Source organism: Benincasa hispida, chromosome 11, assembly GCF_009727055.1.
Source record: "Benincasa hispida cultivar B227 chromosome 11, ASM972705v1, whole genome shotgun sequence".
Lineage (NCBI taxonomy): Eukaryota > Viridiplantae > Streptophyta > Magnoliopsida > Cucurbitales > Cucurbitaceae > Benincasa > Benincasa hispida.
In genome coordinates this window covers 65,705,241-65,719,300 of record NC_052359.1, presented here as the reverse complement: position 1 = coordinate 65,719,300, position 14,060 = coordinate 65,705,241, and the positions used below count along the sequence as shown (strand labels likewise).

The following is a 14,060-nucleotide window of genomic DNA, read 5'->3' as shown; positions in this document are numbered from 1 at the left end:
GAAAAATGAATTTATTATTGTAAGTTCGTCAGATAGGATACTATCCATCTTTGAATCGAAGCTAGAAAAAAGCTAGAAAAAAAGGAAAAAGGAGTTTTCTATTAAGCATGATTTTGAACTTTTTGTGGTTTTTGGGTTGATGTGCTTAGAATTTGAGTTGTAATGGGTGAAGATGATTCATATCCGATTGAGGGAGGTGACGATGATGATTTTTTTGTCTTCTCTTTCTATGTCATTTTTTCTATTCCATTGAGATGATTTTATCTTATTGTCCGTTGATTGTTATCTGATTTTTAGATATTAAGTATTTTTAAGCATGATTTTGAACTTTTTGTGGTTTTTGGGTTGATGTGCTTAGAATTTGAGTTGTAATGGGTGAAGATGATTCATATCCGATTGAGGGAGGTGACAATGATGATTCTTTTGTCTTCTCTTTCTATGTCGATTTTTCTATTCCATTGAGGTGATTTGTATCTTATTGTCCGTTGATTGTTATCTGATTTTTAGATATTAAGTATTTTATGATTTATATTTTATTGTAATGTGATAGTTATTTGAATAATATCTAATTTATGTATGATTACCATCGTTTGTATTATATATATCAATGTGTGTTAAATCTTATACTTAGTTTTTGTACTTTTGTAGTATCAACGGAGCTATGTAGATTACTTAAATGGATATCAAAGGGCTTTGTTGAGGTCAAAGATAGAATGAAAGAGTAAAAGTACATCAAAAGGCAAGAGAATGTTAACATATAAATTTGATTTTGTTAATCAAAAAATATGTAAATTTGCTCATATTTGAACCATTACATTTTGTATATCAAAGATATAGTTGTTTTTTGTTTTGATATAACTACAACAGTGTATTGTTTTAGATTTTTTTTTTTTTTTTTTTGTATATTAATGTATTGTTTTAATAATTCTCTAGTATATCTTACGTCAATCAAATAGTTCAATTAGTATTAACAATCATATGTCAATCAAATAACAATCAAATGATATAGTAAAAGTTCATATAGAAATCAATGACAATCAAAGCACATGACAATATTAGAAACTACGATCACTCAAATATCAATCAAATGACAATATTAGAAACTACTAAATGTGAGATAAAAATAGAAGGTTTTCAATTTTAAAGTCTCATTTAAATTGGGTTAAGTGGACCGATTTTACAGTTTGTATATTATATGAATATAGACCTAATTTATCTAACTTAACTTATTTTGATAGGCTTGTAATGTAGGAGATGTGAAATGAATTTGACTGAGAGACGGAGAAAATTTGGTTAATAATTGGGACACACGGAGATTGAAATTAGAAGATAGAGGAATGGGAGATGGGTAAAATAAAAAAAAGGAATAAAGGAAATTAATTTTATTTTAAAGATTTGCTATATTTCCAAATTTTTAAAAAATTGCAAATAAGAAATTCTCGTTGGCCGCCCATTACAATTATTCTTTTATAAATCAATTATTCTTTTATAAATTATGTCTTTTCATCTACTTAGATAACATAATTAATTATCTCGAATTAACCCAATCCAAATGAAATATAATTTTACTATGTGATGATACAAATAAAAAATTCTAAAATTCATGTTTTAAGAAGGATAATCGTAATCACAATGAATAAGGTTGGCAAAAATCTTCACGGATCCCGGGTACCCGTCCTGAATGGGGCGAGATTGAGGATAAAGTCAAATCGGGAATCCAAAACAAGTCTCCAAATCGAATTTTTCTATTTTTTAATATATATTTATTTATATGTGTATATATACTCTCCCTGACCCCGACTCCTCAAAACGGAGAATGGGATGGGGATGAGGATTAAAATCCCCATGGAGATGGAGATAAGGAGTGCATCCCCGATCCCGCCTCACCCCATTGCCAACCCTAACAATGAGTAGCACTTTCAAGGCTTAAAATTGAATGCAAAATATTTTTCACTCAAAGATTCTATCCTTTTAACAATCTTAGACTCAATCATTAATAGACTCCTATCAGCGATATAGTTATAGTTAGCATCAAAACCTAAGAACCCGTTTGGATTGACATGAGAAAAAAATATTTTTCAAAAAAACTCATTTTTTGTTTAAATACTTTTAATAAAAACTAATTAAAATATCATTGAAAACTACTTTTAAGTATTTGTTAAATACGTTAAATTATTTCAAAATGAATTATTTTTTAAATTAAATATTTAAAAATGCATTACAAACACGCGATAAATTTATCATTTTGCATTGTGAAAAGTAGGCCAGCAAGCATTTAACCTTGTAAATTGAACATCCGTACAAGAGGCCCATCTCCCTCTGCGGATCCAGAAATAAGCCCAACCACACAGGCCCAGTAATTTAAATGCCAATCCCTTCGTTAAAAAGAGCTTCTATATAATTCCCAAAACCTAATACTTCTTCTCTTTAGGTAAAACTCTGCGTTCCGATTTGCCGCCTCTTCCTCCGCCGTCGCCTGGACTCACTTTCAGCCTGCAGACTATTCCTCCGGCAGCAACATGGGTCGCGTTCGAACCAAAACAGTGAAAAAATCTTCCCGTCAAGTTATTGAGCGTTACTACTCGCGCATGACCCTAGACTTCCATACGAACAAGAAGATCCTCGAAGAAGTCGCCATTATTCCCTCTAAGAGGCTACGAAATAAGATCGCCGGATTCTCCACTCACCTAATGAAGCGGATCCAGAAGGGACCTGTTCGCGGCATCTCTCTGAAACTTCAAGAGGAAGAGCGCGAGCGCCGTATGGACTTCGTCCCCGACATCTCCGCCGTTAAAACCGATCAAATCGAGGTCGACAAGGAGACTCTCGATATGCTTTCTGCGCTGGGAATGAACGATATTCCTGGGCTTGTCCAGGTCGATCCGACTGTTCCGCAGCAGGTTGGATTTGGATTGGGAGGTCGCGGTAGGAGGTACTGAGATTATCGGCTAGGGTTTTGTTTTTTTTCCCCCTTTTCTTCTGATTTTCTGTTGGGATTCGATACAATTTTGTGATTTAGTTTTGTTTATGAGCATTGTTACTTTCTGCGAAGCTAAAGAATATGAAATTTCGAGTAACATTCTTTAATTGACAGATTTGGTTTCAAAGATTTTTTGAGCATTGTGTTGTTTTTGGGTGATGCTGGTCTATGGCTCTCGATCAGTTGATTTAGTCAATTTGGCTCATGCATTGTTTAAATCTTTGTTTGATGAAGTTTATGAAGTAGGAGATTACCATTGCATTGATTAAAATGGAAATATATCACTGAAAACTAAGAAATTTATAAAAGTTATTTCAATTAATTTTGCTATAGATCTTAATTTATTTGTATGTTTACGGTTTGTCAAGTTTAATCTCCTTGCATTTTCTTTGTTATCCTAGTTTTAGGTTATCAATTCATAAAAAGGAACATAATTTTGTTTTATAGTCATGTTATGCTTAGCACACAAATTTTCAAAAATACTAATTTATTAGCATTTTTAATAATTTGTATATGTACTTGATACGAAGTTTAGGAAATTAATTTTAACTATATAGGGACAAAAAGTCAAAACAATTGACATCCATGCTTATTAGTTCAAGGCACTCGTTAATCTTTCTCTAAAATTGAGTCATTCTTACATTTGTTAATCACACTATAATGAAACAAATAAAGGGAGGAAAGATTGTTCAAAGATGCAAAGAATTATAGAGATGCTTGTAAGAGAGTACACAGAGTGAGGTTGAGGTTATTGAGGAGAATATAGAAATGTAGACAAAAATTTGTGATTTTTTTTTTTTTTTTTTTTGAGGTAAAAACAAAATGTTCATAGATTTATCTCTAAAGAGACTTTGATGAGAGAGGATGTCTCTCAAAATGAAACAAAAATAGTGTATGGCGATAAATTAGCAAAATAAACTGTATAATAAAACAAGTCACCAATTGATGATTATTGTTTTAAAACTTGTTTTTCCCCAATTTCTTAATCATCATTACCGTATAAACAACTGAATTCCTAGTCAATTTTTCAAATACAGACAAAATTTTAAAACTTTATTTTGTATAGTTTTCAAAATCCAGCTTTGATTTTGAAACCATGCTTAAAATATAGATAACAAAACATAGACATCGATAATGGATTAAATTGGTGTTCATAGCCTTCAAAAAGAACAAAAACAAACAAATAACACTTAAATATTTCCCTCTAAAATCACCCTAGGTATCGTTTGTCTTAATTTCTCAATCCACTTTTGGTTAAAGCAAGTCACTGAATTGAAAAAGACTTGTATATATTTAAATAAATTGGTAACGACATAAAAATAACGATGTATAGTAATGTAATTGAGAAAGCAAAATCTGGAAGAAGCGTGAGTTATGTACTCCATACCAAAATCAAAACGCAGGGAGTGATGGTTACTGAATAGTGTGATCATTCACTTGAATTGGCCAGGCCAACCATGTTGAGCATATGGCGATCCTCTTTAAACCTCTCCAACACACTACCTTTTACTCCATTATTCTCATTAGTCCCACTCTGCTTTTCCTGCTGCCCTACTCCCCAGCACTCTATCACTTCCAGCTCTACTCGGTTCGTCTTTGACAGGCATGGGCTCCCGAATGTTGTACACTCGAATGTCTGCACCTGATCAAAGCTCGCCGACACAAACAGACCGAAGTGGTTCACCCGTCCTCCAAACCCTATGCCATTTGGAATGCTATCTGAACTGAAATTGACCGCGCACTGACAACCAAGACTTGTAAACATCAGAATCCAAAATTGAATATATGGAAATCAGAAAGCCAAGTGGAGAAGTTACCCATTGTATGTTATTGTTTGCGCCAGTTGGTTTGAATATGGCTGCCTTTGGATACAGCTGAAATAGAAATGATTTCAGGTCTCCATAGAAATCACCATGCCTCTCCCATGCCTGAGAAGCATAGCCTCCATATATGTAACCTTCTTTATCCTTCACTATCAGCAGTGTCGGTCCTCCATCGTTTCTGCAAAATGATTTAATCCACCGCCTCTAATGGTTTTGGTTGCAGTCGCCAACAAATACAGATAAGGCAAGTCACAAGCCTAATGAGGAAGTCCCAATCTTGTTTTGGAAAAGCTTGATTGATCAATAAGACCCAGTTTAAGTGTCGATCAAAATTACTAACCTGATCGATCAAATAATCTATTTTACATATTTTACATATCCTAAAAGTATGTATTTCTGTTGCCTTGGAGATCCACTAAATCAAAAGTGTAAGCTAATAGATACCATCCCTTTCTTTGGATCTCTGTGTTTTTTGTAAGTATCCTTATTTTGTTCAACTGGAGCCCCTTCTTAGGTTGGGATCCTCTTGGAATATATTTACTTTCCATGTATTCTTTCATTTTATCTTATTGAAAGCTTGGGTTAAAAATAAAAATAAATAAATAAAGCGTAAGCTAATACTCTACTTATATTCAGGCTTGGCTCAATGGTTATGAGTTCTATATTTGGTTACAGTATATTTAGTATATTTAATCTTTTATGCACATTCGTACGGGAATGTGGAGAACATAAGAGACTCGTTTCTTTTCACTTTGAGGGGCTGGCTTTTACTCACTTCTCGACATTTTCAAACTTTCTGTATGCTTCCAATTTTTTTTTTTTTTAATGCAAATCTTGTTGCTCATAAAAAATCAAAATGGCTACAAAAAAGAGATTAAAAAAGTATATAAAAGAATAAAAAGAATTACTTACGTTATATTACCCAAAAATGTCGTGAAACTCAGCCCATTTATTGCACTATGGTAAAGTAGTCTCCACTCCTCTAGCTCATGCTGAGGAAGAGCTCCTCCTAAATGCCAAGTATATTCCTTCTTCATTAACATAAGATTAGAATCTATATTTTCCCCATAAACCAGCTTTGGAACTTGACAACCATGTCTCCCTACATAACCACCATAAAAATGCATAAGAATTATATAACCTTTCTTTAAATTTTCAATATCTAAGACCACCACCAATGATTCAATATGGTTTGCCACTCGGGTCAAATAGTGAAGTATTTAAAGCAAATATAACAATATAATAGTTGGTTCCAACAATAAGAAAACAAAGGAAACATACAATCGTCTTAAAGACAAACAACTATTGATCTAATATTATGACGGATGATAGAGAACAGTACATTGAATGAAATAAGAACAATGCACGATTATGAGTTCATTTTGAGATTTGAAGAAAGGGGGGAAAAAAAACACTTGGATGTAAGGATGCAACCTGTTTTTAGATAATCAAGAGACTTTGGAATGAATGTATTAAGACAATACCTAATCAAAATCAAGCATAATTATGCATGAAGGGGAAACGAAATACAGATCAATTAAGAAGATCAAGGAATAATAACCAAAACACCAACAAACTTACAGTACGAAAAAAAACTTAAATCAAATTAGTAATGGACAGAGATTGATGTAGAAATAAGCAAACACCTATATCAGGTGGCATTAGTAAGCTTCCGAGAAACTTCCTGATAGATGGAAGCAGAGTACACCAGTTTTTGAAATCTTCATAAGTAAATCGTTCATTATTCTCTGAGAAAGTTGCTGCACGAACAAATATTTGTATGGCATCCTGATGTGAATCCAATCCAGGTTCATTATTTGTTGAGGAGAATACAGAATTCAAAATTGCTATTAGAACCGATTCCAGATCAGACCTGGCATTGGCATGAAAGCTAAGAAGGCACATATAATCATGTCCAATCAAATTTTGAATCAGAAGTCTATTTTTGGGATTTGGTGGATGGTAGAGCCAGTAGCCTTCTTTATTAGAAGTTAATCATTAAAAGAAGAAGAAGATGTTACCTGTCAAGGGCACCATCATCTGACACATCTAGTAACTGATAGATGAACTCTTCAATTTCTTCATTTGTTCCTTTCTCATAAGTGCCCTTCAACGAAAATGATGACAAAATAACAACAATCATCGACTCGAGCTAAGAATATTAGAAGGATTGCAAAAATCAATAATCATGACTGACCAAAAACAAGCATTCGCCAACAGCACCAGAAAAAGGTTTGTACTTCCTCATGTCTTACACAAATCTTTTCTAGGCCTTCCAAACGTTTAACCAAACTTTAGGTACAAGTTCAACGATAAGATATTAGTATCACCCCTCACAATCGTAGATTCGAACCCCTCATTCGTAATGTAAATATTGTCACCCCACTTTGCACGGCCATAGGCCACATGCTTAGATAGTTCAAATCACATTCGTATCACAATTATTTCTCCCCCAAAGAAACTCCCAGTAGAGTGAGGAAAGAAGAATAAAAGAACTCTAGAGTCAAACGATTTGAGTAATAAACTGAACCTTTGAAAGACTGCTACACCCCTTGAAATTCAATAGTCCCCCACGGGCACCAGGGTATGAGCCTCGAAAACTAACCTATCCCATCAATGAATGGATATATGGAATGAGCAACATTGACAAAAAAGAGAGACAAATTCCTGTAACCCATCAACTTAGGCTCTTGGGTTCGATAGCGATTTAACATGAATGGCCTCCTCAATTAACATTTTCTAGTTGTTGGGTCTCTTCTACAGTCCACTGGGGATTGGGGGAAGTGTTAAGGTACTGATAAGAAAATGTTAAATTTACCTTAACCAGCAGCTTAAACTTTTGGGTTTAGTTTGCATTTAACAAAAATGATGATATACGAATAAGAACTTCCAATATGGATGAGACATAATGTTCAGAATGCACATTGAATTTGAATAATAGGGAAACCCCAATGGCTTACTTTAGCTATAACGAGGTCTTCATAAGTAAATTTCTGATCCTTGCGCTTCTGTGTCACTAAATCGAACAACCTTTCTCCAAGAGGACTACGAAGTCCAAAATATGACTACCCAACAACAAAACCCAGATAATCGGTGAAGGGGAAAAAAGAAAATCAGAAATCAACCATGTTGAGAATAGAGAAGTTACAAACTCTGACCTGGAAAACAGAGGGGGATACGAATTTGCCATTACTATTTGATTGAGCAGCAAGAGAGAGGAACAGTGACTTGAGATCTTCGAGTTCCTTCTGGGTAAAAGCTCTGCGGCCATAAGTGAATTCAATGAAGAAATTGATGCATTAGAAATCTGTTAATGCGTGAAGAGAGTAAAGAAAAAGGAACCTGGAAGCTGTTACGAAGCGAGGATTTGTTTGAGGTGATTGAGCGTTGCCCATTTACACGAAATCGGAGATTGCTACGTTTGTTTGATTCTTTTTCCTTGATCGGCCTTCAACCGGAAAATTGGGGAAAATGTAAAGCAAAACATTAAAAAAATAAAGATGGAACTTTGACTCGATATTTGTATTTGGGGGAATATGCTTTTAGAGAAATATTTAGATGGTGCACTCCACAAATTATTTGCCATAGGACAATTGTTATTTGTTAAAGAAAAATTAAATTTTTATTTTAGGAAAATTTTCATCAATAGGAAAAATATTAAACTATTTACATAAATAAAAATGTCGATAGACTTCCGTTAGTCTCTATCAAAAAATATTAAATTTTGATATCTTGTATACATGATTTTCCTTATTTTTCTATTTTTTTAAAATCTCCCTTATTTTTATCTACTATGTTACAAAAGATGGTTGCATGATACAGTGTAAGTTGCACCTAGTCATCGTCCATGTCTTTATCACGGGATTAAAGAATCCAACTTCTCATTCTAGGATGGATAGTACAATTGTATACTAGTTGAGTATTTATTTTATGGAGTGTAAAACTAGAATTTAGCCTTTATGATTTTGAAAGTTATAATTTAATCTTTATGTTTGATCAAACATCATAAATAGTCTTTATCGTTTGATAAGATCTTCATAAATAACTCTTATTTAGATAATGAATTGGGTTGTAGTTCACTCATATAGGAACCAACTGGAAGAGTTCATTTATGTTATAGTAGGAAAACATTAACTTATCGTCATGCAAGAAAAAATGGCATTTTGGATTAGAAGAAATAAATTTAAAATTTTAAAAGCTATAGACATTTTTTTATATCTATGAGTATATGAACCTATAACCTTTTAGTCCTTTATCAAGGAAATGTTCATTTACTTATCACTAGGCCAATTCATAAAAATTAATATAAAATTTTTTAAAAATTATATTAAAAAAACTAAATTAAAATTGACATGGTATTCATTCTACCATTGAGATATTTTCAACTCATCATGATAAATTGATTTAATACCGTTATTATAGCAAAACATCTTCAAAATAAATGAGTATACCGCATTCTTTATTTATCTTTTTTTTTTTTAACAAAAGAAAAAAATTAGAAAGTGAAAATTTGGATAAAACTTAAAATATCACTGAAACAGTTACTGTTGTCTTGTCAACTTTAAGTCATCGATCTAATTTTAATTTAAACTAGACTTTAAGTCGTCAATCTAATTTTAATTCAACTAGTTTAAATGTACATTTCTCATAGAATTATACATTGACTTCACTCATTTTATAAGTGATATTAAAATTGATTAGCGTTTTATTTAGGACGCAATTTAACCTAAAATTACATAAAATTACAAATCAAATACATTAAATAGACAATCATCATTTAATTCTCACATGAGTTATTGTCATGTAATTTATTTGGGCTTTTGCCTTTTGTGTTGTTTATCTTAAAAAGAAAGAAAGAAAAAAACTCACATTAAATATTGATTTTGTTGCATTAAATATGATTTAACGATTGAATGACCAAAGTAAAAATAGCTCGTGTTAAAATTGGTTCGAATTTGTCGCCCTATTGTCTCGAAGGATACCTGTTGATAATGGTGGACACGTGCGAGGATCACTGCCGCTCACCCCAGACGAATTCAACCCAATTCACCAGCTCCAGGTCGAAGAAATCCGACTCCAACTAAACTGAGATGCGCTGTTCGATCAGTGAGTTTCTTTTATGATTCCAATCTCCCAATATTTTCCTCCGGATTTCTGTTTTTGTTACATTCAATCCTTTCCCATTTTTGGGTTTCGATATGTTTGAGGGATTGTTGTTCTCAGCTTTTCTCAGTGGTTCACGTTAGTGGATGTTCATTTCGGTGGAGATTTCTGCTCGATTTTCTGGGTTTTCTTTCGATTCTCAGGTTGTGTTTGGAAGGTGAGAAAATTTTACGAACAAGGTAGAAAATGTCAAATATTTCCTTTTTTGTCTTTATTTTTGTTGTGTTGAATTATAATTCTCTGAAAAAAGAGAGGGGGAAATGGAGTTCTGCTAGGGTAAACACTTGAAACCATTCTGGAGCTTTCAAGTTTTGTGTATCTGTTGAATTTACGTCTTGAATGTTGGGGAAAAAACCAACCCTCCTTACTTTGATGAAGAACATTGCGGAAAATAATCTGAGTTGTTTCTTGTAGATCTATTAGGAATCAAATTCAGCTTGATTATGTTATCTCTCTGTTTAACTGTAACTTGATTTTTTCTATTCAACTATATTCAACTGAAGTTAGGTAATTTAGTTGACTTATAATTATCGAGTTGGTCATGTAATGCAGCTATTGGGTAGGACTGGTAACTTGATCTTTTTGGAAAACACAAAACTTGGTTGTAATAATGTCAAGACCTTGGGTTCTTGTCTGTCTGCTGTTACTGATCGTGTTCTCCTCACAATTTGAGTGGAGGCAACAGTATGAGAATGAGCTTGAAGCAGGTCCAAACGCTTCACAGAGAGAACCCCATATGTCTGAAAGAGAGGAAGCTGTAAAAGAAAAGGTGAAATTCCACTTACCTATCTCTGTTTCCCATAAGTTTGCCACTTGTATGTTTCGGGTGTTTAGTTTTTTTTTTTTTTTTTTTTGTTCAATGCTTTTAATGATTTGATGTTCAATTGTTGTTGCAATTGTTATTATACAGTTAATAATATATGCATTTATTGAATCCTCGGGGATTACTTCCCAGGGTTTATAAAAACTCCCCATATTTCAGATACATCTGAAAGGTAGGAAATTTTCAGGATTAGAATACAATCTAAAAGGGGGAGTTCCCCGTCTCTCAAAGTGCTAGGGTGTTCTGTGTGTGATTTGCTGTCTTGAGATATTGTGAATGTGACTGATAGGTAATCTGAGATCTATCAGTTTTATCAATGGAACGCCATTTAGAGGCTATATTCTATATGATATGCTAGACCGCAAGATTCACTAGAATGATATTTGAAGATTCCTTTTTGACCATAAGGACAAAATAGAGAGCTGTTCAAGCATAGTTCCTAATGACTTAACTTTACCTTGAGGAAAAATCCAAGCAATCTTGAATGAAACTCAAGATGTTCAGATTGCATCATCAAGAAATACCCAATATCTTCTGCAGTGACAATTTGATTGAGAAGTAGATTGATTGGTTGTATGCATACAATACATAAAAATAATGACTGATGTTTTATTCTACATTTGTACGCTTGAAACAAGTTGGAGAAAATGCTGCATGTGAGTTTCTTAGTTTTGTTGCTCTTGGAAGCTTAGAGAAGACCTGAACCTTCTTCAGAATATGATCCTTCCATGAACACTTAGAGGTGTGTTTATGGGGCATCCTACCAGAAGTGTTGAAACTATGATTTAGGGATTTACATCAGAGAATACATTAAATTTCTCATCATTTGCTCCTATATCACTATTATGAGTAAGCACGTTACTATCTGAAATAGAAAATGGAGGTTAGCTGATCTTCAAACTCCCTCTCTATGAAGGGTTTCCTACATTTGGGTGTCCAAAAATTAGATGCCTCGTAGCAATTCTTGATAGCAAAGTTTCTAGTAAGTTTTTGTAGTTCTCTATGTAAAATTCTCATCAGTATCTCATGCCAACCATTTGATCAAATTTCCTTGTATGCTGCGGAAATGTGCTTATTTCTTCTTGCTGGTTGCACCAATCCTCTACAACATTAACTTAGGTATCCCTTTAATTCTATCAGTAGCCGGGTACACTTTTTCTTTCATGTATTTTCTTACCAAGAAAGTGAACTGTATCTTACCTCTCCTCTTCAAAAGACAATATGTTGTTTCAACTTCTTTTAAGGCTCTTGTGTCCATACTACATGATCCAGAAGATGGCAGTATTGAATCAAATACGTAGCCTGTAGACTCTATTCCCAGTCATCTCTAATTTGTCAAAGTTCTCGTTGTTTAGATTCTTGTGAAATGCTTCAAAGATCATTAGTTGATCCTCTAATCAAGATGGCAAACTGTAAGCCTGGATGCTTTTACGGTTCAAATCATGGTCAAATAATATTAAATATCTTCAGGAGTTCAATGGTATCAGTTGTCTTAGGACTTGGGTAGTTGTCGTGTGGGCTAGTCAGGGCCTGAAGTGTTTTTTCTTTCAAAATGTTTTAGGCAACTTGGCATGCTGATACCTTTTCTTTTAATACTACGAGTATTCACACGTACATATATCGACTAATCTCACCTTATCCTTCAATCAGAGGAAGGATTATGCGGCGACCTTAATTAAGGTACTTACAGTTACAGCAATCATGCTACATCGTTTTTTGCTAAAGTTAATTCTCTTAAGTTTCAGTTTGCTAGTTCCACAGCCAAATTGACGAGCTCAAGAATGTTTGACAGATTCTAACTATTTTACTTTTTTACTCCAGTTTCTTGTTTCTTTTCTCCATTCTATTCATGATCCAGGCTCTGTTCATTGTCTTCTCTTGTGGATTGCTCTAGTAGAATCTAAGTCGTGAAGATGACTCTGGTCTTCTTGGTTTCTAATATAATCTGTATATCAATGCCATTGTAGATTATTCTTTCCCAGGAGAAAAATATCCAGAGATTGAATGAGTTGGTGCAGAGTCTTAGAAGACAGTTACTCCAGTGCAAGGGTGAACATGAGGCCGTGAATAGCACGGTGACGCCCATGACTGAACTTCTAACAGTGTTCGACCAGCAGCCGATGCTAGATGATTAGGTCTCATGGCGCTGACCACCTCGGTTGCTGTTTGCAAGCTCTGTTTCTGTTCAGTAATCAGTAATCAAGCTTCGTGATGAGGTTGAGTCTGAATCATTATTACATTTTGGTAGGACTTAACTGTAGATGTAGAACATCGTCTCCTTGTTCAACTCTATCCATCACTGATAATTATATATCAAATCTAATAAGCTATATTATGTGTCATTCTAGATGCTATTATGAATTCCTTCCCTATTCTAGTTTTCCGTCTGTGATGAGGTGGGGCCACTACCGCGTAATGGAGGGCTGCTAGAGAAATAACTCAAATTTCACACACAAAATTTGAAATAATGGCATTCAAAGTCGAATTATTGAAAGATACATTGCCCTGTTTTACATGCTGAGCTTCAAAATGTAGTTGGATGACAAAAGTTAGTCCATTAGGTGCCTGTTGTGCTGATGCAGTCAAATTACCTATAAATTATGGAACAATTATGGTACTTCAGATAGTACATTCCAGGAGTAAGGCAAAAGTTTCAAATTTTCCGTTAGTCTTGTCCCTGGCCCAAAAGGAACAACGAATCTCTGTTCTAAATCTGGTTGAGGCTCAATATTGAGGGGGGTTTTTTAACCCGGGAGGGACGGGAGGAAAAACATCCATTTTTAACACAAGGTTTATCAATTTTAATCCTGAACTTTCAACTTCATCTAAGTACACTTTAAAAGGTGGTGCAACTTTTACTTGAAAAATTGTCGACGAAAATATGTTCATGAATGTTTGTTCCTAATACAAAATATGTTAATCTTGTTGAAATTAGAGGATTGGATATATTTTTACTTTGCATTTTTTTTTTTTAAAGTTTAGTGGGCAAATTTAGCAAAAATCGAACAGAGTAAAAATTCAGCCCACGGTATGTTTAAGGTAAGTTCGATGATTGTATGAGCTTTTGTTTGTTTGGGTTTAAGTTCAAAGCCATTTCTATTTTCACTATTCTTAACTCAAATGTTATGTTAATTTTTTGCTTATGTTGATTTTTTGCCAAGTATTACAAGTTAAATATAGAGGTAGAGTATTAGACTTGTGATTTTAAGAGGCATTGCTAACACTTTAACACTTTAACTAAGTTATATTCATTGACACTCAATTTGAGCAT

The 14,060-nt window shown here is 33.7% G+C and overlaps 3 protein-coding genes across 5 annotated transcripts; 2 read left to right on the top strand and 1 right to left on the bottom strand.

Moving 5' to 3' along the window:
- Positions 1-2,398: 2,398 nt before the first annotated feature.
- On the top strand, positions 2,399-3,120 carry LOC120091139 (40S ribosomal protein S17-like). Its single transcript, XM_039049007.1, has one exon. The coding sequence runs from the start codon at positions 2,520-2,522 to the stop codon at positions 2,937-2,939; it is 420 nt and encodes a 139-aa protein (XP_038904935.1). The 5' UTR covers positions 2,399-2,519; the 3' UTR covers positions 2,940-3,120.
- Positions 3,121-4,104: 984 nt separating this feature from the next.
- LOC120091138 (MTOR-associated protein MEAK7) lies at positions 4,105-8,323 on the bottom strand. 2 transcript variants are annotated; one of them, XM_039049005.1, is made up of 8 exons: positions 8,146-8,322; positions 7,962-8,064; positions 7,764-7,868; positions 6,825-6,910; positions 6,450-6,676; positions 5,716-5,905; positions 4,798-4,981; positions 4,105-4,721 (listed from the first exon to the last, which is right to left on the bottom strand). In XM_039049005.1, the coding sequence occupies exons 1-8, from the start codon at positions 8,196-8,198 to the stop codon at positions 4,410-4,412; spliced, it is 1,260 nt and encodes a 419-aa protein (XP_038904933.1). In that variant the 5' UTR covers positions 8,199-8,322; the 3' UTR covers positions 4,105-4,409. The 2 variants fall into 2 exon arrangements, with proteins under 2 accessions (XP_038904933.1, XP_038904934.1); XM_039049006.1 differs by lacking the exon at positions 7,764-7,868 and having other exon boundaries at positions 8,146-8,323.
- A 1,427-nt stretch (positions 8,324-9,750) lies between these two features.
- LOC120092148 lies at positions 9,751-13,136 on the top strand. Of its 2 annotated transcripts, XM_039050363.1 has the most exons (4): positions 9,751-9,909; positions 10,027-10,123; positions 10,519-10,735; positions 12,757-13,136. In XM_039050363.1, exons 3-4 carry the CDS (start codon positions 10,577-10,579, stop codon positions 12,922-12,924), a joined length of 327 nt encoding a protein of 108 aa, XP_038906291.1. In that variant the 5' UTR covers positions 9,751-9,909; positions 10,027-10,123; positions 10,519-10,576; the 3' UTR covers positions 12,925-13,136. The 2 variants fall into 2 exon arrangements, with proteins under 2 accessions (XP_038906291.1, XP_038906290.1); XM_039050362.1 differs by having other exon boundaries at positions 9,787-10,123.
- The last annotated feature ends 924 nt before the right edge of the window (positions 13,137-14,060 follow it).

Coding starts and splice junctions, on each gene's coding strand:
- LOC120091138 (XM_039049005.1), bottom strand. CDS start 8,198: ATGGGCAACGCTCAATCACCTCAAACAAATCCTCGCTTCGTAACAGCT. Junction 5,906..6,449: donor ACTAATGCCACCTGATATAG/GTGTTTGCTTAT, acceptor GTGGTTATGTAG/GGAGACATGGTTGTCAAGTT. Junction 4,982..5,715: donor ACATTTTTGGGTAATATAAC/GTAAGTAATTCT, acceptor ATCATTTTGCAG/AAACGATGGAGGACCGACAC.
- LOC120091139 (XM_039049007.1), top strand. CDS start 2,520: ATGGGTCGCGTTCGAACCAAAACAGTGAAAAAATCTTCCCGTCAAGTT.
- LOC120092148 (XM_039050363.1), top strand. CDS start 10,577: ATGTCAAGACCTTGGGTTCTTGTCTGTCTGCTGTTACTGATCGTGTTC. Junction 10,736..12,756: donor AGGAAGCTGTAAAAGAAAAG/GTGAAATTCCAC, acceptor ATGCCATTGTAG/ATTATTCTTTCCCAGGAGAA.